The 25,341-nt window shown below is 44.6% G+C and overlaps 2 protein-coding genes and 1 pseudogene across 5 annotated transcripts in view; 1 reads left to right on the top strand and 2 right to left on the bottom strand.

Annotated features, from left to right (window-relative positions):
* Positions 1–2,487: 2,487 nt before the first annotated feature.
* LOC309393923 (dual specificity protein phosphatase 13A-like) lies at positions 2,488–9,927 on the bottom strand (annotated as a pseudogene). The gene is made up of 3 exons (XR_014176867.1): positions 9,682–9,927; positions 6,091–6,308; positions 2,488–3,389 (listed from the first exon to the last, which is right to left on the bottom strand). The product of XR_014176867.1 is annotated as a dual specificity protein phosphatase 13A-like (transcript).
* Positions 9,928–10,167: 240 nt separating this feature from the next.
* DUSP13A (dual specificity phosphatase 13A) lies at positions 10,168–19,959 on the bottom strand. The gene is made up of 3 exons (XM_081956535.1): positions 19,794–19,959; positions 16,242–16,459; positions 10,168–10,430 (listed from the first exon to the last, which is right to left on the bottom strand). Exons 1-3 carry the CDS (start codon positions 19,952–19,954, stop codon positions 10,231–10,233), a joined length of 579 nt encoding a protein of 192 aa, XP_081812661.1. The 5' UTR covers positions 19,955–19,959; the 3' UTR covers positions 10,168–10,230.
* Positions 19,960–23,409: 3,450 nt separating this feature from the next.
* SAMD8 (sterile alpha motif domain containing 8) overlaps positions 23,410–25,341 on the top strand; it is a 44,195-nt gene continuing 42,263 nt past the window's right edge. The window contains exon 1 of one of the 3 annotated variants that reach the window (XM_081955853.1): positions 23,410–23,531. The gene's annotated coding sequence lies outside the window, so the exon portion shown is untranslated. Of the gene's footprint in view, positions 23,541–25,341 lie in introns of all 3 variants that reach the window. The other 2 variants (XM_081955852.1, XM_081955854.1) reach the window with 2 other exon arrangements.

The raw sequence follows: 25,341 nt of genomic DNA, 5'->3' as shown, positions 1-25,341 counted from the left end.
CATCTTATTCTTTTTTACCCTCAATAACATACATCCTCAAATTCAATTTTATATAAGAAATGGTTTCATTTAGTTAATTATGCAAAATTAATAGTATTAATCTATTTCCCTCACATTATATTAGCTGTATACCATTGGCTATATTTACCAAATTTCATTCTATTCTACTAGTAAATCCTTTTCCTTCTTTTCTCCTTTCAACCATTTTCTCTTAGTCTCTCAGGAACTTCATTTCTCTTATATTCTCTTCTCTGCACTCATTCGCCTAATTTTTTCTTGTTCTTGTAATCTCTAATTTTTTTTTCCATTCTTTCTTCACCTTTTTAATTCTCTTAAATTTCTCCAATTCCCCCCCATCTTTCCCCATTCTTTATCGCTCCGGTAAGAAGGCACCTGTTGGAAGTGACCCCCCCCCGCTCCTAGGAAAATGAGATATTTTAGGAAATATTAAAAATGCAGAATATTTCCTCTAAAAGGGAGGCAGAAACTCACCCACCCCCCCTTTGTCAATGGGCCATTAAGGCCTGAGCCAGTCTATTCTACATAACAAAGATCTACCTCCTTCAGGCACAGTCATAATAGGAATCCCAAAGCCCCTTTGTTACATCATCACCCAACAGGGCTCAACCAAGCTTGGGGCTCAAAAGACAACCTACAAAGTTACCCCTGCATGGCCCCATGGGAGTCTGACAAACAATCAGAATATAAATTCAAATTCAAAAGCCCAGAGAGGGCATAAAACCCAGGTACTCTCAGCATCTCTTCCCTTTTCCCCTCAGGACCTCAAACCATGTGGTTCTGCCCATCATCAATAAATTTTCTTTCCAAGCAACTTCCATGAATCCAGTGTCTTTTTCCCCACTTGGAACTGAACTCAGGATGAAATTTCTTCCAACACCTGCTCACCTGAATACCTTTCCCCCAAAAGGAGATGCCTACAGTTTGACAGGTTGAAGCATGCACAAATCACATTTTTTGGGCTAAGAATCAAGAATCTGGTCACACCTTCTCCAACTAGCAATTGTAATCAGAAGGCATGAGTTGCAGCTCGCTGGATCAGTCAAGCTGCTGCAGAAAGTTCACACCCACCCCTCTCCAAGAAGAATGAAATATTCTAGGAAATATTAAAAAGGCAGAATATTATATTTCCCTGGATGAGAAAAGGAGCAACATGATTTTTAGGCAGGAAACAGACATACCAGTGGTGGAATTCCAAATGTTTTACTACCGATTCTGTGGGCATGGCTTGGTGGGTGTTGTGTGGCTTGGTGGGTGTGGCTTGTGGGCGTGGCAGGGGAAGGATACTGCAAAATCTCCATTCCCTCCCCATTCCAGGGGAAGGATATTTCAAAATCTCCATTCCCTCCCCATTCCAGGGGAAGGATATTGCAAAATCTCCATTTCCTCCTGATCAACTGGGACTTGGGAGGCAGAGAATAGATGGGGGCAGGGCCAGTCAGAGATCAGATCTCTTCTGATTGACAACAGGGATCTCTCCAGGAAGGAAAAGTGGAAAACAAACTGTTCCAGACAAGAATCTATTGCGTATGCTCCAAAGAAAGAAGACTTAAGTGGCGAATAGCACAAACAAATTGTTTTCATTCTCTTTTTCTTGCTCTCTCTGGGAGGATTTTTTAAAAAATGGTTGAAGAGTATAAATGAAGTACTCCACATCTGAAGATTCCACAAGTGGGATCAAATGTTTCTCTTTCTTATTAATCTTGCTAGCTTTATATGCAGCTTCCCTAAAAAGAAAATCCAGGAAGACTTAATTCCCAATGTCAGGCGCTCTAGATTACAAAGGGATCTTGGAATCTACATTTCAAGAGATACCTACTTTTTATTAGTAAGTAATACAGAATCATAGAATCTGAGGGCCGGGAAGAGACTTTGGAGGTCTCATTCCATAGAAATGACCAATCTTTTTCAAAAAAATTATATATTTTTTATTTATTTTATTTATATATATTTATATAAATATTTTGAAAACAGCATATTGTCCAGGCATTTCATTTTACAGAAAAACAACATATATACTACTAGTAGTAATAATAATAATAATAGTAATAGTAATAATAGTAATTATAGCAATAATTATAGTTATATTAGCTTATTTATAATCATATTAGTTGATAACCAGGTGTTGCCCAGGTATTTATTTATAGGGGGGAAATGTCCGGACCAAACATAATTTCTAATGTTGGATTTTCCCCCTTACCAGAGGGAGCCCCCTTGTGGAGGATTGTGAAGCCATTACCATGGCAACTCCACTGTGCAGTATAGTAGAAGCCAGTACAGCAGTATGGCACAACAGGCTGTATCTTAACAGAACACCCCCCCCCCCCAAGGGTTGTGAAGGGTGTCTTACCCCCACAGTATTTTTCTCTAAAGATGCTCTTCAGAGGTACCTGAGGAGCTGTGCAGATAGAAAGGTGGGTCAGAGAAAAGCATTGTCCAGAGTCTTTATTTTTATTTATTTTATTTTTATTTGTTTGTCAAACATGTACAAGATTGCAGGTATAAGTAAAAACATAAACATAAACAAAGGAAGTAAGTTCAAATAAATGGGGACAGTAAGACAGGGATGGTAGGCATGCTGGTGCGCTTATGCATGCCTCCTCTACGGACCTCTTAGAAATGGGGTGAAGTCCACAATAGATAGCTTGAGATTGAAGCTGTGAGGATTTGAGGTTGTAACAACAGAGTCAGATAAAGCATTCCAGGCATTGACCACTCTGTTGCTGAGGTCGTATTTTCTGCAGTCGAGTTTGGAGCACTTTACCTTGAGTTTGTATCGATTGTTTGCCCGTGTATTATTGAGGTTAAAGCGGAAGAAGTCATTGACAGGTAAGACGTTGTAGCAGACAATTTTGTGTACTATGCTTAAGTCTGACTACAGGCGTCGCAGTTCCAGATTGTCCAAGCCAGAATTTCAAGCCTGGTGGCATAGGGAATTCTGCTGTGAGTAGAGAAGTGGAGTACTCTTCTCGTGGAATACCTCTGGACCCGCTCAATCGTGTTAATGTCCAATGCACAGTCTTCTTGGGCTCTTCAATTTCTTGAAATAGAAGCTTTGTAAATTCTGCTCAGGGAAAAAAAATGAAATGGTGATAAGATTGTAAGGATCTTTAAAAAAAAAATCTGATCCAAAGTCCTCATTTCTTCCTTTTCTTCACATCATAAAAGTCGACACAGGGTTTTCTTGCAACGCAGGTCCAGGTCCAGATCTTGAAGCTGTTTTAGAAATCCTCGGTTTGGGGAAACTGCTCGATGCTGCAGAAGCTTTTCAAGAGCGTCAGCCAGAGACAAGTTCTGGTAAATCATCAAGTAAGCTAGAACCAGGGCTGGGGATCTGCTTTTGCCTAGAATGCAATGAACCAAGATTTTTCCTGCACAGGGGGAGACGGACGAGAGAAGAAGACAATATTAAAAAGAGATATTTTGGTTTTGCTTTAAAATAGCCTTTCCTTGTTATAAAATATAGATATACTAGCTGGATACCCGTGCTTCACGATGAAACTATGCGATCAGGCAATGCAGGAGAAAACCGTTTCACTCCAGTTCAATGTTGGCTCAGTGGTGGTCGGTGATTGAAACACATAAGGGAATATCGCTCCCGCCACCTTGAGTCCAGAAGCAGTTCCATAGGAGGAAGGCACAGACATTTTGGTAAGATATCAATGTTTAGTACTGTAAGGAGCCCCAGACTACTCCTGAGTGAAGGAGTGGAACGTCTGCCAGTTTGAACTGAGGTAACGGAATGTGAGGCAACTGGCAGTTGGAACAGAGTTCTTTACAGGTGGGGAGGGAGAGTAGAACTCCTTAGCATCAGAGCATGTTAATTACTGTAAAAGAAATACTAATGATCTGATGGTCATTTCGAAAAATCCTTTCTTAGTGAGCACCTAGAAGCCAAGAGGAACATACATGCCAAATTTCAAATTTGTAGGCTTTACGGTTTTAGAGATTTCATGATGAGGGGGTGGTATTTGGCTTTGATAGATAGATGATAGATAGATAGATAGATAGATAGATAGATAGATAGATAGATAGATAAGATGATAGATAGATAGATAGATAGATAGATAGATAGATAGATAGATAGATAGATGATAGGTAGGTAGGTAGGTAGGTAGGTAGGTAGGTGGATGGATGGATAGATAGATAGATAGATAGATAGATGATAGATAGATAGATAGATAGATAGATAGATAGATAGATAGATAGATAGATAGATGATAGATAGATTCCATAATATAAAAGAAGATGTTGAGGCTCTAGAAAAAGTGCAAAGAAGAGCAACAAAAATGATTAGGTGACTGGAGGCTGAACAGTTGCAGGAACCGGGTATGCCTTCTTTAATGAAAAGTAGGACTAGGGAGACATGATAGCACTCTTCCAATATTTGAGGGGTTTCCCCAGAGAGGAAGTCAACCTATTCTCTAAAGCACCAAAAGGCAAGACAAAAAGCAAGGATGGAAACTAATCAAGGAGAGAAGCAACCTAGAAATAAGGAGAAATTTCCAGACAGTGAAAACAATTAATAACAGGAACGGAAGTTGTGGGTGCTTCATCAATGGAGGCTTTTAAGAAAACCCTGGACAGCACTTGACTGAAATGGTATAAGGCAGCGATGGCGAACCTTTTTTGGCTTGCGTGCCATAAGGGGAGGAGCACAGGGGGGTCATGCATGGATGTGCCGCACCCATAATGCAATGTGCGACACACACACCCCAATGTGCATGCGCGCATGAGAGACACTCCCCCCATTTTTGCATGCTTTTTCGCCCTCCCCAGGCTCCACTTCCAGTTTGCTCATAGGGTTGGTTTAAGCCCTCCGGAGGCTTCAGGGAACTTCAGGAGGCTTCCCTGAAGCCTCCAGAGGACTAAAAAGGATCCTACGAGCAAACCGGAAGTCACTTCCGGTTTGCTCGTAGGGTCGGTTTAAGCCCTCCGGAGGCTTAAAGGTTCACCATCCCGGGTATAAGGTCTCCTGCTTGAGCAGGGGGTTCAACTGGAAAACCTCCAAGGTCTCCTCTATTATTTTGTTATGTTATGTTGTGTTAGACTTCATTGGATACCAACATTTGCATCTGACAAGGCTAATAACACCATCTCTAAAACCATTTTTTGTTTTGTTTTGATACAGAATCTCAGTCTGCTAATGAAGAATTTTAGTGCTGAGAAGGAACTTTATGTGGACAATAGGTTTCTGGAGTTACAGAGACAATGTGGTACAGTTATTATTGCTTCAAATTCTGGGTATGGCCTAAGATTTCTGTTAGGTCGGGTAATGGAAAGGCACACTCCGGCTAAATTTATTTATTTATTATTTATTAATTCAATTTATAGGCCGCACCCTCTCCACGAAGGCAACAACAGCTCTTTATTGTAACAGAACAACTATGTACAATACAGCGAAGGTTGAGTCTGACAGCAGCCCTTTTATAGGGAGCTGTCAGACCCTTCGACCAATGAGATTAAACCTCTGTTCCCTGGGAACAGAGGACCTTGATGGAAACCATTATAGCTGAAGCTAGTATCTAACAATTTCTACATGAAATAATGACTTCAGTCTTGGCTGTTTCTGGAAAGCACCATTTCTCAACTTTGCTTGGTTCACAGCTTCCCACAGTCACATCACCACCACTTATGATCTTCAATTCCAGCTTCCAATAAGTCAAGTCAACGAGGAAACCAGCCACCACCTGATGTTGTGATTAATGACTGCACATAAGTCCTTAACAACCACAACCTGAACTGTCATTATACACTGAAGATTTCATCTAATTTTGTTGTACAAGGTGCAGCGACAATAAAGTAAACCAAGCCAAGAAACTAAGCTAAACTAGACTGGCTGGGGAATTCTGGGAGTCCAAGTCCATACATTACACCACACCTGACTAGGTGACTAAAACAATGAGCTTGTTGATCAGAAAGGTCAGCAGTTAGGCGGTTCGAATCCCTAGTACAGCTCTCCTGCGTGTGCAGGGGGTTGGACTAGATGACCTCCAAGGTGCCTCCCAAATCTGTTACTATTAATATAAGCTGCCAACCTTGAGAATCATTGCTGTAAAGACTGAGACTCACCTTTTGGGGCTCTGAGTGCTTGGTGGATGTATTTTGAGGCCGGATAAAAAAAGACACTTAGGTCAAAATTGACGGAGTCTTCTGCTGCTATGCCATAGTAAGAGATTTCTGATCCATAAAAGGTCTGGTTTCCTTTGCTCCCCCAAGCACCATGTGCTGCATTCATTATATGGGTGATGCCATATTGACTCAGCTCCTCCTTGTTGTGTGCTGTGACCCTGCACAGACACAAGTGTGCAAATTGGGAAGACAACGTGAGAGAGGATTAGGGTGCGAAATGTGCCAAGTCATTATTCAGGTTGCTTTTCTATTTATAATTTTTCTTGGGATATCCAATGGTCACACATCAACAGGGGCCAAAATCTTGCTTTCATATTGCTGTATGGTTCAACCTGGGCTACTTTCATGGCAGAGACATCTCTGAATGTATCCCAGCTTTTCCAGTGAAGATAGTACGTTGCAAGCTCTGTCATTGTGGAAAGCATTGTGGAATATATGGTAATGAAATATCTGAGACCATGACCCAATAGGTCACTGGTTGCCCAGTCAGCAATAAAAACAGGGGTGAAATGCTACCAGTTCACACCAGTTCGCATAAACCAGTAGGAATGATTGTCGTTGGTTGTGCGAACTGGTAGTAAAAAAAGCTTCTGAGGATCGCGCGGCTCAGCTGTGAGTCGTGGGATTGTCGGAAGCATTCCCCCCTATTCACCCGAACCGGCAGGAAAAAAATGCTTTAAAAAGTGAAAAAAAGAGGTTCTATGACAATTAGCTGTGCCCTGTGATTGTAGGAACTTTTTAATCCACTTTTTAAAGAATTTTTTTACTACCTATTTGCCCGAACTGATAATAAAAAAGTGAAGTGCTTTAAAAAGTGAAAAAAAAAGGTTCCCACGATTGCACGGCACAACTGAACTTCCCCCCCCCCCCACTTCTTAAAGCATTTTTTACTATCGGTTCAGGTGAATAGGTAGTAAAAAATGCCTTAAAAGTTTAAAAAAGTTGGCCATGCCCATCCAGTCACATGAGCCCCCCTCACCAAGCCACAGCCACCAATCCATTCCCAGAGAACTGGTGACAAAAATTTTCCATTTCACCACAGAATAAAATCAATATATGTGTATGCATATAGACTCACATCTTCAAAACAGACATTTTCTAAACAAATCATCATTAGTCTATTTGATTTTGGACCTCTAAATCAGTGGTAGTCAACCTGGTCCCTACCGCCCATTAGTGGGCGTTCCAGCTTTCATGGTGGGCGGTAGGGGTTTGCTGTAACTCTGCTTTATAAATTTTATAAAGTAAAATTACTTCCCTACTTTATAAATCACCATTACTGTGGAACCGGTGGGCGGTTAGAAAATGTTACTACTAACAGAGATACAAAAGTGGGCGGTAGGTATAAAAAGGTTGACTACCCCTGCTCTAAATAAACCAATCACTTTTTTCTGTTTTCTCTCATCTCATTCCCATCCATTCTTTCATGTCCCACAGCAGAATAATGTTTTCCCTGGATTGCATTCATTCAGAATATTTTTTTTCACCCAAAACATTATCATCATCATCACCACCACGACCACCACCACCATCATTATTATTATTATGTTAATCTTTGGTGAGATTCACAGCCTTTGGGGCTGGTTGGTAGCTCAACAGCTCGAGTCCTAACGAAGGACCTAGGAACTGTTAAGGTAACGTCGGAGGATAGAAGTTGTTCCAAGTAGGGCGGTTTTTTGTAGAGTCAGAATGTTCAAGTCAGGCAAATTGAGAATTTTCAAATAGGGAGGTAGCCCTTTAGATATTGCTCCAAGGGCTCCAATTACAATTGGGACAACACATGATTTCTTTTTCCACAGCCGCTCAACCTCAATTTGCAAGTCCCGGTACTTTGTGATTTTTTTTCTTGCTGTTTATCTTCAATTCGTGCATCACCAGATATTGCAATCTCAATGAACCATACTTTCTTGTTATTCTTATTATTTTATTATTATTGTTGCTGTTGTTGTTATTTTGTCAGTGTGCAACATATGTACAATGAGATTGATTGAGCTCCCTCAGTGCACACACCCGCAACACAAGACAACTCACAGTGAAGACAAAACATTCTTAACACAATAAATTATATTAACAAACACCCAGTCCTATTGCACCAGTGTGAACATGTTACACGTTGTGCCGGTCCTGCAAATCCATCGTACTATGTAGTTATAATGTTATTTCGCATTCAGGAGTCTAACAGCCCACGGATAGAAACTGTTCTTCAGCCTATTTCTGCAGCTGGCTGTGCTTCTATATCTCCTTCCCAATGGTAGGAGGGTAAAGAAGGGCTGTCCAGGGTGTGAGTGGTCCCTGAGGATTTTCCTCACTCTTCTAAGGCAGTGAGCCCTAGCAATCTCATCTACTGGTATCAGGGAACAGCCCACAATGTTTTGTGCTGTGCTCACCACCATCACCATTCCTTCTATTATCAGTGTTACCCGAAGTGAAATACAAGTGTCACCAGCCATTAAATCCCTATTTTAGTATGTATCCACAATATTAGTGATGGCTCCGTTCATATTTTCTGACAGTCGTTTGGTAATTAAGAGTACAGCTTCTCATTCCTACATTTGTGAACCCTTCGTGGAGATCTATTCCCTTTTTTGAGTTTCCCAAGGAAACAAGATACATATTTTTCTTTTGTCATTCTTAATATTTTTTACAATTTAATCTTCTCACATTTCTGGTTGCAATCTTCCACACTTCCAGATGGACTCAGTTATTGAGTCCTGTAATGGGAAGGAGAAATAACCTTGAGGAACAGACGGAAGAGGTGCAACCATACAAGGTCAGATAAAAAGAAACATGATTCCAAAGCAGAAATTCAATTTGAGAACACATCTCAGACAAGTATAACATACAGAACATGCAACAGAAGGTATAAATTCAATAGAGTCCTATGACACATTTTAGAGACAGTTGCAGCTGATGGAACATTATTGTCTCTGCTGATTTCTTGTCTATCTATTAGTAAAAGAAAGGTTCCCCTCGAACATATGAGCTGGTCATTCCCTACTCTGGGGGGCGGTGCTCATCTCCGTTTCAAAGCCGAAGAGCCAGCACTGTCCAAAGAAGTCTCTGTGGTCATGTGGCCGGCATGACAAAATGCCAAAGGCTCAGGGAACGCTATTACCTTCCCATAAAAGGTGGTCCCTATTTTTCTACTTGCATTTTTACGTGCTTTTGAACTGCTAAGTTGGCAGAAGCTGGGACAAGTAACAGGAGCTCGCTCCATTATATGGAACTAGGGATTTGAACAGCCAAACTGCCAATCTTTCTGATCAACAAGCTCAGTGTCTTAGCCATGTGTCTATTAGTACTAGTAATCTAAACAGACAGATTTTTAAATTTAATTTTATTTTTATTGAAAGCTAATTCCAACTTCCCAACCATCTGAAAGAGAGCTAAACAATGGTGTGTATTTATCCTTCAACAACAGGTTTTCTTCAAGTTTTCCTCACTTAATATTTTTTGCATTGCCAAAACAGTTTCCTCTGTAAATACTATTTAGCCCAGTTAATCAATACTTTCCTTCAAGATAATACTTACATGTTACCTATACAAATTTTGGGCCACACTTCATCTAGCGCATTTGACTCCAATCTACAGTTGTCTATACGACATTCCAGTTCTTTCACAGAGAGTACGTTGGATCTGATGGTGTCCATTTGCAAAGGGTGACGGTTGACCTCAGAAGCAAGTAAGTTTGCTATCACGTTATTGTTGCACAGTTTGTTCATATCCTAGCACTGCAGGACCTTGCTGTGTTGTGTGCCAGTTACTTTTTGACATCTGACAGTGGGAAGCAAGTGCACGTCTTAAAATATATCCCTTATCTCCCTGCACACTTTCGGTATTTCTTGTTTTCTTTTTCCTGCACAAGGCTCTTTTCTCCCACTCTTTTTATTAAGTTTCCCATTAGTCTCTGCATCAGTTCCCTGTGAACACAAACATACAAAATACAACATTCTGCAAACATTGTGAATTTTATCAGGCAAAAAGCGATTATCGGCAACCGAGCTAAAAGAATAATTGGGTATGCATTGCACCAGTTGACAGAACGCCTGCAAGATAGGGGTCTCCTTTTAAAAATTATCTTTATTTGTTCGTATTTTTGCTTAGTTGAAGATCCAAATTTCTTAATTGTTTCAGGAAACCTCGATTAGGGAAGATCCACCGATGTTCTTTTACTGTTTGTATTGCTTTAACCAACGAGAAATGATGATAGATCATAAGGTAGGCCAGCACCAAAGAGGAGGACCTGCTTATCCCAAAGGCACAGTGGACAAAGATTTTGCCTGGAAATAAAAACAATAAATTAAATTAACAGAATTGGAAGGGACCTTGAAGGTCATCTAGTCCAACCCCCACCCAAGCAGGAGACCCTACACCATTTCTGACAAATGGCAGTCCAGTTTCTTCTTGAAAGTCTCAAGTGATGAAGCTCCCACAACTTCCAAAGGCAACTTCTGTTCTGATTGTTCTCACTGTCAGAAAATTTTACTCTTTATTTCTAGGTTGAATCTCTCCTTGTTCAGTTTTCATCCATTATCCCTTGTCTGGCCTTCAGGTGCTTTGGAGAATAGCTTGACCCCTTCCTCTCTGTGGCAGCCCCTCAAGTATTGGAAGGCTGCTATCATGTCTCCCCTGGTCCTTTTCTTCTCTAGACTAGCCATGCCCAGTTCCTGTAACTGTTCTTCATATGTTTTAGTCTCCAGTCCCCTGATCATCCTGGTTGCTCTTCTCTGAACTCAGTGTTGGGTTCCAGAAATTTCAGTTGATGCAAAATACAGTGGTGCAAGCAGTTATGTGTGTTTCTGGTAGAGCAGCCATAAAGTTCTTAAGCCCAATTCAAGATGTTAGTATTCACCTTTAAAGCCTTGCAATGCACAGGATCAGTTATTTGGGGGACTTCCCTCCTTCATCTGCCCACCTCACCAGATCTAACAGAATTTCTTGTAGGTTCCATTGCCTACAGAGCTACATATTGGTGGTCCCTAAGGGGGCCCTTTTCTTCAATGGCACCTATATTGTGGAGTCTTCCCCCCTCCCTGAGATAATGTTGGCCTCATCACTCATCAGGAGACGGGTGAATTCATGAGGTGGCTCCCTTATTATTAACATCCCTCAGTTATTATTTCTCTCCTTTCTCTGCTTTTATAATTTAACAGAATCACAGAGTTGGAAGTGACCTTGTAGGTCATCTAGTCGAACCCCCCACCCAAGCTGGCGGCCTACAGGCCGGATGCGTCATATGCAGGCCACGCCCACCCTAAATCAGCAAAGGGAAAAAAACATCGCAATGCGTGACACGGTGAGTTTGGCACCCATGCCCTACCTACACCATTTCTGACTGATGGCAATCCAGTCTCTTCTGGAAAGCCGCCAGTGATGAAGCTCTCACAACTTCTGAGGGCCACTTTTGTTCCATTGGTTGGTTTCAATTTAGTTTATTACAGTCATAGACCAGAACAAATTTTAATTATGGATTGTTTGTCCTTAAGCAGCCACTGGAGATTGCTGTGGCCTGCCAGGGGCCTGCGGAGCTGGCAGCAGATTCGGACAATGAGGAGGTTGGGGAGGAACATGGGCCAGTCCTGGAGTTTGGGGAACTCTGATGAGGGCTCTGTGTTGCAGGCAGAGAGGAGGCCAGGGCTGTCTGATAGTTATCAGCCTTCAGAGTCAGACATCAGTGAGGCAGGTGAACAGCTGGAGCCTGTTCCCAGTGTGTGAATGTGCAGAGTTGCCAGATGAACGGAACAGCTAAAGAACAGGGGTCGACTTGGGAGTAAGGCCACAGGTGGACGATGAATGGCCCCTCCCAGAGGAAATAAAAGAGGAGCGAAAGGGGAGTGGAGTTTTCAGGAGACAGCTGAATTGGTTCGTGACCCTCCAAGACTCCTTGCCAAGTTTTACAGATATCGGCCTGGCATCTCTCCAAGCCAGATAAGGTCTGTGACTGTAAATCCTCCCTTGAAAGACTTTACTGGATGTGAATGAGCAGAATTCACAGTCAATTAATAAAAGCGGGTTTTGTCGTGACAGGGAGTCTGCTTCATTCTCTTGGGAAGCCTGGGTCAGAACAGAAATAAGCAGTGTTGGAACGACCAGGGTGCCTAGCAATTATTGGCAGAATATGTTTTTTCAAAATTTCTGTGTAAAATGAACATCAAAGGAGTATGTAACTCAGTCTATACCTCTCCTGAGCCACAGGAACAGAGTCTTTCAATCAGTGGTATCTTTTTATCCTTGCCATACAGGGCGGCCAATGGAAGCAGGTGGCACCTTTGGTTGATTGTTCTCACTATCAGAAAATTTCTTCTTATTTCTAATTCTGTTTAAAAATTATCACATAATAGTTTTAACTAAGGATTGTCTTATGTATTGACCCTTTTTACAGAAATGCTGTACACCACCAAAAGTCCATGAGATGGGCAGCCATACACAATTGATTAATAAATTAATTAAAAATAAAATAATCTTTACACATAGTGTTTTTTTAAAAAGCCAAAGTTTGGTCATATTAAGGGCCTGTCATGGATATCATTGCAAAACGGCTGCCTGTTGTGGCCCGCCAGTGGCCAATGGAGCTGGCAGCAGAGTCGGACAGTGAGGAGGTTGGGGAGGAACATGAGTCAGTTCTGGAGCTGGGGAAGACTCAGACGAGGGCTCTGCATCGGAGGCAGAGGTGCCAAGGCCAGTTCTCAGCTGCCTTCGGAGCTAGACAGCAGTGAGGCAGAGGAACAGCTGGAGCCTGTTCCCAGTGTCACATGCATAGAACTGCTCAGAAATCAGGGTCGACTTGGGAGTAAAGTCACAGGTGTACAGTGAATGGCCCCTCTCATAGGAAATAAAAGAGAGCGAAAGGGGAGTGGGCTTTTGCAGGAAACAATTCATTTGTTTGTTTGTTCGTTCATTCGTTTGAGGAGTGTGAAGATCTGTCCATCAATCTCAGAGACTCTGTGCCCAGTTTTTCCTTGCACTGCAGTGCATTTGGAAAATATTTACATGGCAGCTTCCCAAGCTAGATAAGGTCTGTGGTCATAAATTCACCTTTGAAAGACTGTTTACCAGGCCTTTGCTGAAAGTGAATGAGAGGAATTCACATTCATTTAATAAAAAGGGTTTTGCCAGGACCAGGAATCTGCTTTGTGCTTTTGGGGGAAGCCTAGGTCAGAACACTGCCACAGAGGACCTGCTAATTCACACAACCACCGTTCACTGGACTGGATATAATTGCTTCCCATCAGCCCTTCAGGATTGTGTCACCTGAGCCTATCCAAGATGGCTGCAATTTGCCTGGATAGAGAATTCTGCAGAAGTGGTGGGATTCCCCTCAGTGAGGGAAGATCCGGCTATTCTCACAGGCCCACTATGTGTCAGGCCTGTAGTTATGTTCCTTTTAGGATCTTTGGCCTGCCACACTTTCTATTATTTTCCTATGCTGTTTCATTAGTGTAGTAGTTGGGAGGGTGGAATAGAAAGGAGTAGAACTGTGGAATGTTTTGTTGTCATTCTTTCTAGAAGCTCAAGGTCATCTTTTGTCTCCGCACCTCGACACCTGACCGGAAGCAGAGGGGTGTAGATGCCAGCGTGAAAGAAAAGGATTGGACCATGTGATAGATTATGGGTGTGGGGATAAGATCATGAACTTTCAACTGCGTGGAATTCCAGGAAGAAAATCAGAGTTGGAATTCCACAGACGTGCTAACATGCCTGTATGATTAAATTGGAACTTTAAGGATGATTCTGCCTTGGTCTCTGATTGATTTCATGCATGGTATTTGGAATGCTGACATTATTCCAACTCTCACTTTAAAATAAGTCACCAGCACACACACCCTGGTGAGGGGGTGAGGAGGTGCTGGTGAGGGGGTGCTGAATTCCCAACGCTGACCGGGACAGCGTAAAATATCAGCGAACAATTATGAGAAAGCTTTTGGAGATAAGAAGCTGAGATGAGACGCTTCTCTACAAATCTTCAAAGGCAAAGGAATTTCTGCTTCAAGATTTATTGCATTTGGCAAGAGGACGGAGGGGGCTGGAAAAGACTTTTTCTACACCCGACTAGAGGATGGGAAGAAGATCTGATGAAAGGTGATCCCAGCCATCCCCACGCAGTCATCTCTGATGGGCTTCCCGGACCATTTCGGACAACTAAACGTGAGTGCATGCTCCTCCTCCTTCCCCCCAGCTTGGAAGCAAGGCTTGGATAAAAAACCTGGAGTGGAGGTTTTGACTCCTTCCAGACAACGATAAATGAAATGACTTATTACCCTGCAACTGAGCTGAAGACAGATTCCCTATCAAAATGGGAATTTCAACCCAGACAGCAAGAAGGGATTTGGCCAGCATCTTTCACTTGCCAGCCACTGGAAATTGGGCAGCTTGTGAATGAAGCACCACCAGATTGGGTTTTCTTCCCAGAGTATGGATGGATAAGATGCCACTGGGCACCTTCTTTGCCATCAACATGGGAAAATGCTCCAAGCCAGCAGAGGGCACCTACTTGGGCCATAACTCCTCCTAGCCAACAGAAGGATCCTTGGCACATAAACCCACCTAGCCAGCCATTGTTGGTTGAGCTGCAACCTGTGAATCAGGCAACCCCGGGATGGGTCTTAACCCCAGGTCATGGATGGGAGGGATGCCAGTGGGCACCTGCCCTCCCTCAGCAGATGGCACGATGGCAGAAAACTGGGCAGTGGCCAACCGAGGGATTGACCTCCCCACCAGTTCCAGTCTCCCCTGCAATGCCCCAAAAGGTTCTTACCCCACCTTCCTACAGAGAAGCAATCTCCAAAATGGAAGAAGGGTTTACCAAAGGGAGGCCTGCAGGATGGATGGCAGGACAATGTGCACCTGCAATGCCCCAACAGGTTCTTACCCCACCTTCCTACAGAGAAGCAATCTCCACCAAGCAAGAAGGGATTACCAAAGGGAGGCCTGCAGGATGGATGGCAGGACAATGTGCACCTGCAATACCCGAACAGGTTCTTACCCCACCTTCCTACAGAGAAGCAATCTCCACCATGGAAGAAAGGATTACCAAAGGCAGGCCTGCAGGATGGGAAGCGGGACAAGGTGCATCTGCAATGTTCCAACAGGTTCTTACCCCACCTTCCTACAGAGAAGCAATCTCCACAATGGAAGAAGGGTTTACTAAGGGGGAAGCTGCAAGATGGATATCAGGCCAATGCGATGAAGTGGTTCCTAAGTTTAGAGATGAAACTAGGTTGATTCCATGCATGGTATTTGGAACGCCGACACTATGATCTTGGGGGTCCAGGATGACGAGGCCATCAGAAAGCCATGAAGCCAGGCAACATGGCCACTTGGCTTGAAGGAGAAAACAGTAGGCTGAGCACGAGAGAGGGAGTCAAACGTGTCGTAACTCATGAGTCCCTGCGTGCCTGCAAGAGATCTATGTCTAGCCCACCATGAATGCCTCTCTTATCTCCCATGCATTTCCCTTAAGGTCCAGTTGGCCAGATTCTTATAGAGAGCATAAGCTTGCAAGCAATCTTCATACTCTTTTGAACCAAAGGTGGTATTCAGCCGGTTCTGGCCGGTTCTAGCAAAACGGTAGCAGAAATTTTGAGTAGTTTTTGAGGAGAACTGGGAAATACCACCTCTGGCTGGCCCCACCCCCAATCTATTCACTTCCTCCTATGTCCCAGCTGATTGGCTGGGTCTTCTTTTGTTGCTCTGCACAGGAGAACGGAGCTGGAAAGCAGGTTAGTGAGATGGGGAGGGAATGGGGGATTTTGCAGTATCCTTCCCCCAGGTGTGGGGAGGGAATGGAGATTTCGTAGTAGCCTTCCCCTGCCATGTCCACCAAGCCACGCCCACAGAACCGGTAGTAAAATTTTTTGAATCCAACCACTGATTTGAACTGCCTGAATCGTCTGATTTCCCCAGCGCTTGACCAAAACAGGGGAAGATTCATAAAAACTCAACGTGATGATCTTTCTTCCTTAACTTCAGATATTCATATTCATATATGTGTGTGTGTGTGTGTGTGTGTGTATGTATGTATATAAAATGTGAACAAATGTGCAAGGGAAAGCCTAGTCACAGCTTAATAACGGCTGCCATGATTTCCATACCTCCAGGTGTAGTCAAAGCTTTGTGTATAAACTCCGCAGAAGAGTAAAAATATAGGCTTATATCAAAACTGGGAAGATCGTGAGCTGGTACGCCACAGTATTCAATCGTTGTACCATAAAAATCATGTGACTCTTGACAATATAGAGTGCCGTGGGCTGCATTTAAAATGTGGCTAATCCCCATTTTCCATAAATCAAATCTGCTATGCGCTGTTACACTGGAGAAAAGACACAGAGATAGATATTGTCAGGAAAAAGTACAGGTGATCTTCCACTTACAACAGTTCACTTAGTCACCGTTCTAAGTTACCACGGCAATGAAACAAGTGACTTATGACCATCTTCCATAGTTACAACCTTTGCAGCATCCCCATATTCACATAATCAAAATTTAGATGCTTGGCAACTGTTTCACACTTATGACTATTGCTGTGTCCCAAGGTCATGGGATCCCCTTTTATGATTCACAACTGAGGCAAGAAAGGTTGTAAAATGGGACAAAACTCACTTAACAAATGTCTCAACTACAGAAATGTTTGGGCTCAATTGTGGTTGTTATTTATTTAGGTCTTGTACCACCTGTATTTAGGTCTTTCTCCTCCTTTAAAATTTAAATCAATTCATCTTTCATAAGGGAAATCTTATGAAAGGGAGTAAATAATAATAATAATAAATAATAAATTTGGATTTATTAGCCGCTCCCTTTCCAAGTAGGACTCGGGGCGGCGTACAATGGAGCATATAACATGAAACATATATAACAACACCAAACGTACATACATACACAACACACATACATACACGGAGGAGGAAGCAAATTACATCAATAGACAGTTAAAAATCTGCTTTAAAATACCCCAATTGCAAAAACCCAATAAAATTAATATTTAAGAACAATTTAAAAAACAGTTTGGAGGAATGGGAAAATTACGATTGCGATTGAGCCAGGCCGGATAATTGAAAGAGGTGGGTCTTCAGCTGTACACGGAAGGAGCGGAGATCGGAAATCATCCTGATGTCACGGGGGAGGTCATTCCATAGGGCTGGGCCCATCACAGAGAAGGCTCTGCTCCTGGGTGTCGCCCCCCGGCACTGTTTGGCGGACGGCACCCGGAGAAGTCCCTCTCTGTGTGAGCGAATTGGTCGTAGGGATGTGTGGGGCAGGATGCGATCCTGCATATAACTAGGCCCTGTGCCATGGAGCGCTTTAAAGATCATAATCAAAACCTTGAAACGCACTCGGTAGACCACAGGCAGCCAGTGCAGCTCGCGCAGGAGAGGTGTTACAGGGGAGTATCTAGTCCTCCCCATAATCACCCGCGCGGCCGCGTTCTGGACCAATTGTAGTCTCCGAGTGCATCTCAAGGGAAGCCCCATGTAGAGAGCATTGCAGTAATCCAGGCGAGACGTCACTAGCGCATGGGTGACTGTGCGTAGGGCATCCCGGTCCAATAAGGGGCGCAATTGGCGCATCAGGCGAACCTGATGGAACGCCCCCCTTGCCACGGCTGTTACATGGTTATCCATGGACAGCCGGGTATCCAGGAGGACGCCCAAATTGCGCACCTGTTCCATGGGGGCTAGTTGGACGCCCCCGATGGCCAGAGATGGAAGCACCTGGTTGAACCGGGAGGCCGGAAGCCACAGCCACTCCGTCTTGGAAGGGTTGAGTTTTAGTCGGTTGCCATCCATCCAGACCCGTACGGCCTCCAGACACCGGGACATCATTTCGACGGCCTCATTGGGGTGGTTCGGAGTGGAAATGTATAGCTGAGTATCATCAGCATACAGATGATATCCCACTCCAAAACCACGGATGATCTCGCCCAGCGGTTTCATATATGTGTTGAACAGGAGAGGCGAGAGCACCGATCCCTGTGGCACACCACATGTGAGTGGCCTCCGGGTCGAACTCTGCTCCCCTGTCAACACACGTTGCGTCCGACCAGAGAGGTAGGAGCCAAACCACCGTAAAACGGTGCCTCTGACTCCCAGCCCCTCTAGCCGGTGCAACAGGATACCATGGTCGATGGTATCGAACGCCGCCGAGAGATCTAATAGGACCAGGATAGAGGAACAACCCCTATCTCTGGCCCTCCAGAGATCATCAACCAATGCGACCAAGGCCGTCTCCGTGCTGTGCCCGGGTCGGAAGCCGGACTGGCGCGGGTCTAGATAATCATTTTCCTCCAGGTGATGTGGGAACTGCTGTGCTACCACACTCTCTACAACCTTCGCTAAAAAAGGAAGGTTGGAGACTGGACGATAATTGACTAGGTCCGTTGGGTCCAGGGAAGGCTTCTTGAGCAGGGGCCTCACCACCGCCTCTTTCAAGGCGGCCGGTAGAGACCCCTCACCCAACGAGGCGTTCACCAGGCCCAGGAGCCAGTCACGCGTGACCTCCCAGGATGCCAGTACAAGCCAGGAGGGACACGGGTCCAATAAACATGTGGTGGGTCGCAGACGTCCACGCAACCTGTCCAAATCCTCGATGGCAACCGAGTCAAACTCCTCCCAAAGCGGTCCCTCAAGACTCGCAACGGGCGTCTCTACTGAACCACTGAAAGGGGTCCATCCCATCCGGATTTGAGCGACTTTGTCCTGTAGATAATTCCCAAACTCCTCTGCTCTGCCCTGTAAAGGGGCTTCCCGTGGTCTCTCAAACAAGAGGGAACGGGTCACCCGAAACAGGGCGGCAGGGCGGTTATCTGCAGACGCAATAAGAGCAGCGCAATGTTGACGTTTGGCCGCTCTTAGTGCCACAAGGTACGTCTTCAAATAGGCTCGTGCCTGTGCTCGGTCAAATTCGGAGTAATCACAGGGAGTAAAAGCCAATTTCATATCATAGAAAGGTGTTGACAAATCTTGGTCAAAAATCAAGGTGGCAGGATGAGGGTGCAAGTGAGGCTTTGCTTGACTCAAAGGAGACTCATCGTGCATACTGGAAGAAGTTAGTGTCTTTTGGCAATTGCTAATCTAGCTTAAATGGGACATGGTGGCTCAGTGGCTAAGATGCTGAGCTTGTCGATCGAAAGGTCAACAGTTTGGCGGTTCGAATCCCTAGTGCCGCGTAACGGAGTGAGCTCCCGTTACTTGTCCCAGCTTGTGCCAACCTAGCAGTTCAAAAACACATTAAAAATGCAAGTAGAAAAATAGGAACCACCTTTGGTGGGAAGGTAACAGCGTTCCATGCATCTTTGGCGTTTAGTCATGCTGGCCACATGACCACGGAGACGTCTTCGGACAGCGCTGGCTCTTCAGCTTTGAAATGGAGATGAGCACCGCCCCCTAGAATCGGGAATGACTAGCACATATGTGCCAAGGGAACCTTTGCCTTTACCTAATCTAACTTATCTGCTCAAAACATGATTTCATAAAACATTAGGCTCCAGTAACACCCACAGTCATGGCTTTTCAGACAAGGAAAAACTATGCACAGCTACTACAGCAATTAATCACATGTCCACATTAAGTAATCCATTGACGCATTTTGTTTCATTGCCATAATTATGTAGGAAAGGGGTTGAAATGCTTTCCTACAAATATACTTACTGATCTCCTAAGAAAAGATTAGGCCAGACTTCGTCAGTGTGGTGGCAGGAAGGGCTCCCAGTATTCAGGAGCTGCTCTAAATCTTGAACACTGAGGCTGTCTTCAGTCGGGGGTCCGAGATCTTTAGGGCCCAGTGAAACACACTGGTCAGCCATGGCCATTTAAAGTAGCAGCTGGACAATCTGACACTTGAGGATGCAAGCCAGGCTCACTTGTTTACTCTGCTCCAGAGCAGATCACTTGTTATTTTGAAAGTGGAGCAATGCCAGGAGCTGGGCATCAACAAAGCATGTGTCTAGTTGAGCCGAAGGTCTGCAGTTGAATAGCACGCTCCCTAAAACTGCCATTCAATGACAGCTGTGGCAGAAACATAATGTCTAGCAGCTGGAAGAATAATGGTATGGTAGAGTCACATTCTTTCTGACAAGAAAAACAAGCCCATGACCTGCATTTTCTTCCCATTCAGCCGTCTCCACTGATCCATTGCAATGCCCCTCCAGCAGTGGTGGGATTTAAATAATTTAACAAGCAGTTCTCTGCCCTAATGACCAGCTGGGTAGGCATAGCTCAGTGGTCATGTCACTGGATGGGTGTGGCCAACTCAATGTCACTCAGGTCAATGGGCGCTTCGTCTTAGCTGTTACAATGTAGTTAACTGGAGAGGCAGTTTCTGTAAGCAGGGAAAGAAAGATTAGGCTAGAAACAACACCAGAATCTTTCCTTCCTGCCTTCCTTACAGGATTAGCCCTGTAAAGTGGAAAGAAACAAAAGATTTCTTCCAACAACCGGTTCGCCAAACTGCTTAGGAAATTAACAGCTGGTTCTCCCAAATAGGTGCGAACTGGCTGAATCCCACCACTGCCTTCCAGCTTTGATCTTCCAAGGAAAAACTGTTCAGTGCTCAGCCAGATCTGAAGCAACCAAGGCAGGTGCCAATATTGGAAATATAACTGGGGTCTGGTTGCTAATACTGTGACTATGGGAACGTCCTGCAAACTTTATATCATATTGCGACAGAATGCCCTCTCAGGAGAATCTCTGGATCCCTGCAAGAAGGGCAGTGCTGTCCAATGGCTAAGTGATCTAGATATATGGCCACAGGCTTATCAATTCTAGTAACTGTTCATACATAATTTAATTGTATTCATCATTCGTATTGTGCATTTTAAAACTAATTCACTATTCTGATGTTTTATCTATTTTTACATATTTTATAGGTTGTTTGTTTTGTGAATTTTATGCATTAATGCTGCATTTTGTTTTGCCATATGAAATACATAAATGAATAAATAAAAGCCTTCACCAACTTGGGGCTCTCCAAAAGAGTTGCAACATTTGCAGTCTTGGAGCATTGGGAGATTGGAAAAAGCTACTTTATTTGATTAAGACCGTTATGGAATGGCTGCAATCTGGAACCAAAGCATCCTTTGGCAGAATGGAGTCCCCATGGTGTAACAAGTATATTAATGATATTTTTACAAACAGTAAGTTTGAGTCTAGAGCAGCGTTTCTCAATCTCAGCAATATTTTAAGATTTGTGGGATAAATATGAATCAGGAAATGGGTCTTATATTGAGCTCAAGGCTAAGCTCTCCATCCTGAAAAATCTGTTGAAATGGTTTGAGTTTGTTGACTTTGGCAGAATAAAGCTTCAGATTACCTCAAAACTCAAAAAAGGTTTTAAATGCCATCATTTGTACCCTTAGCTTCCCCATCTTTTCCTTCTACCTTCAAGTTCACCACACAATAAAAAAGATGTTGAGACTCTAGAAAAAGTGTAGAGAAGATCAACCAGGATGATTAGGGGACTGGAGGCTAAAATATATGAAGAACAGTTACAGGAACTGGAAATGGCTAGTCCAGTAAAGAGAAGGACCAGAGGAGACATGATAGCAGTCTTTCAATATATATAGTTTTTTATTTTTTCATTTTCATAACATATAATCACATGCATATTATTACATAGCCAACATCATATTGTATTATTAAATGTTTACATCATCTTACCATCAACTCCCAAAAACAATTATTGGCTGTTCTGCTCTCCATACACCATATTTGTACCTTATCCACCACCCTTCCCCTCCCTCCCTCTCTCCCCTCTGTCACACCTCTCTTCTCTACTTCCCCTTCCTCTCTCCTTCTCTTCTCTCCCCTTTCCACTCCACCTTTCTCTCATCTCCCCCCCCTCTCTCCTATCCCTCTCTCCTTTCCTTAACTCTCTCCTCTACTTCACACTCTTCATCTCATTTACTTGGTGTATTTCAGCTTCTGAGCGAGCTCCATGCTTGTCTTTCTATTGTCATATTCAATCAATTAGCAACTCAGTTTAATTATCATGTATAAAAGTGAATCACAAACCTCTGCTTTACAATCTCCCCATATCAGTTTCATATTTGTCCATATTCCATATGTTTTAACCTTTATTTAATTATCTTTCCATTATCATATTCAGTCAGTTAGCAACTCTATTTTATTGTCATATTTAGGAATAAACCCCTTAGCATATAATTTCCCATATAACAATTTCTAGTTGTCTGATTTTTTCCTAGTAAGTCTTTCAATATTTGAGGGGCTGCCACAGAGAGGAGCTCGAGCTATTTTCCAAAGCACCAGAAGGGCAAACAAGGGAGAAATTTCCTGACAGTGAGAACAATTAACCATGGAACAGAAGTTGCCTTCGGAAGTTGTGGGAGCTTCATCACTTGAGACTTTCAAGAGACTGGACTGCCATCTGTCAGAAATGGTGTAGGGTCCCCTGCTTGAGGGTGGGTGGAGGTTGGACTAAATGACCTTTAAGGTCCCTTCCAACTCGGTTAATCTATTATGCGCCTGCCGAGTGGTGCTTCTGGTCCTATCATTGAAACGAGATATGGATACAGATTTAGGAGGAGGCGGCCAACTGGGTTTGGAGTACTATTTTGGAAGCAAAAGGTTTATGGAAAATTATGAACTAGTTAGTAAAACACATGCAACAGCTGTGTGTATTCAATTCTTAAGGAAAACAATCACGGCAAATTCTATCAGAGCTGGCTGGAGAATTCTGGGAGTTGAAGTCCACAAGTCTTAAAGTTGCTGAAGTTTGGGGACCCCTGCGATTAGGCGGAGGAGGACGAACGGCGGCCCCAACAAGACACCCTTTGCCGCCGCCGGACACCACACCCTCCCCGTCGGAGCTGCAGGCGGACGAGAGGGAGGGCATCTCCGGAGGCAGTCGCCGCTCGACTCGGGGGTCCCTCTTGGGCCGAACGGCCCGTTTGACTCCGGGATGGGGGGGGGGGGGAGGAGCGCGAGGCAGCGCTGCGGGGAGGGGTCGCCTGGCCACCTCCCTTTTCTCCTATGTCTCCCCCCCACCTCCGGACGACCCGTTGCGCCGTCTTTGGGACTTCCTCCTCGGCGCCTCATTCCCCGAAGGCCGCTGACAGGGAATGGAGCCGCCTGAAACCCCACTCCACTCCCACTCCCCGCCCCGAGGCCTATTCCGCGGCCGAAGCCTGGCGTCGCTTAGCAACCACGGGCCGCCCGGGAGAAGACCGCCCCGCCCCTTCCGCCCCCCGCCCCCGCCCCTTCCGCTCCACTGAGGGGCGGGGTGGATTGCCTTGTCTTGCCCCTCACGCCCGCCCTCCCGGCCGGCCAAAGGGAGCCGCTGCTGTCGCCGCCGGTCCGTCTGCGTGGGATGGGGCTGGCTCGCCGCGGAGGGAGAGCAGGCCCCTCGGCGCGGGCTCCGTCCCCACTGGCGTAAGCGCGGTGAGCGGGGCAGGGCTGGCGGGGGAGCCTCCATGATCGGGGGACTCTACCTGAGGGTGGCGGTGGGGGCGTCTTGCCCGGGATGAGCGCCGCTAACCCGGCTTGGGGTATGGGGTTGCGGCTCCTCATCTTTCCCCTCTCCCCCCTCCCCGGTGACTTTTGAGGGCGGGACTGCCGTGGCTGGGGCACCTCCCCCCCCCCAAAAGAGCAGAGGCGACCCCGGTCTTTTTTCACAGAGGGGAAGGGTGGGGGTCTGGGGGGGCCGAGCAGATGCCCTCCAGATGGCCCAGAGGTAGCTCCCTAAGCCAACGGAGGAACATCTGGAGACCTCGAGGTGCCCCACTGGCAGAAGCTGAGCAGGGCGTGGGGTGCAGGGTGCGGTGCAATATGGGTCGGGGAGCCTCTTTTCCACTTTTTTCACATCCAATGGGATAAGAGTCACAGAGTTGGAAGGGAGCTTGTAGGTCATCTAGTCCAACCCCCCCCTCTATAATTCCTACTTTACTCAAAAAGTGAACTCTACTCACTTGGAGGAAGCCTAAAAGGCCATTCACTTGGCTTTAACAAGGTTCAAATGGCCCCCATTAAAAATCAAACTGCTTCCCTGTGGGACATGGCCCCATGTTGGGGACCACTGCCCTACACCATTTCTGACAGATGGCAGTCCAGTCTCTTCTTGAAAGTGTCATGTGATGAAGCCCCCACAAATTCCAACTGCAACTTCTGTTCCATGGGTTGATTGCTCTCACTGTCAGAAAGTTCCTCCTTGTTTCCAGGTTGAATCTCTCCTTGGTCACTTTCCATCCATCAAGATCAGGTGAACCTCTTCCTTGCCCCTGCCCTGTGGGCATCCTCCCATTCCCCCCCCCAAACGGAGGTGACCCCAATTTCCTTCCATGCCACCGTAGAGAAATCGTACTTTAATTTTGACTTGTTATCTTTTTTTCCACTCTGAAGGTCCTACATTTTGCCCTTTTTGAAATTAAGCTGCCCTTTTATCAATGGCAAGGCAAGGCATAACATTCACGAACTCACTGATGTTGACTAACTCCTGGTGAGATCAGCTTCCCAAAATGTACAGCTAGGGATCCAAAGTGATCTGGATATTGTGAAAGTATTGGACAATTCACACGTTGGGGGTGGGGGGATGGGGGAAGCTTATGAAACTGTTCCTGTACATAGGGGAAATCAGTGCAAACAGGGTGTTCCTTACATACAGGACAGTGGGACAAAATTAACCAGCTAAACTTGATGGTAAGCATATTGTTCCACACAGGTTGCTCCTTTATAAACACGACAAAAGGAATCGGATTGAACTTGTTGGGCCTTTTGAGTAGCAACAGGTTGAAAACTTGATAACCTTAAAGAATATTTGTTGCTTTCCACTCGTCCTTCCTGCTCTCTTAAGTGAATAGCTGCTGTAACTTGGTAGTGTGTTTCTCTAATCCAAATCAGAATCTTTATTCTGATTTGGTTTATTATTATGTGGTCAATCTTTGGTGAGATTCACAGCCTTTGGGGCTGGTTGGTAGCTCAACAGCTCCATTCCTAACCAAGAACCTAGGAACTGTTAAGGTAACATCGTAGGATATAAGCTGTCCCATGTAGGGTGGTTTTTTGTAGAGTCAGAATGTTCAAGTCCGGTAAATTTAGAATTTCCAAATAGCGAGGTAGCCCTTTAGGTGATGATGATGGTGATATTATTATTATTATTATTATTATTATTATTATTATTATTATTATTATTATTATTATTATTATTATTATTATTATTATTATTATTATTATTATTATTATTATT

The sequence above is a fragment of the Natrix helvetica genome (genome assembly GCF_964273705.1).
Source record: "Natrix helvetica genome assembly, chromosome: 5".
NCBI classification, from domain to species: Eukaryota; Metazoa; Chordata; class Lepidosauria; order Squamata; family Natricidae; genus Natrix; species Natrix helvetica.
Note: the sequence above shows the minus strand (reverse complement) of the source record. Positions and strands in the feature narration are given on the sequence as shown.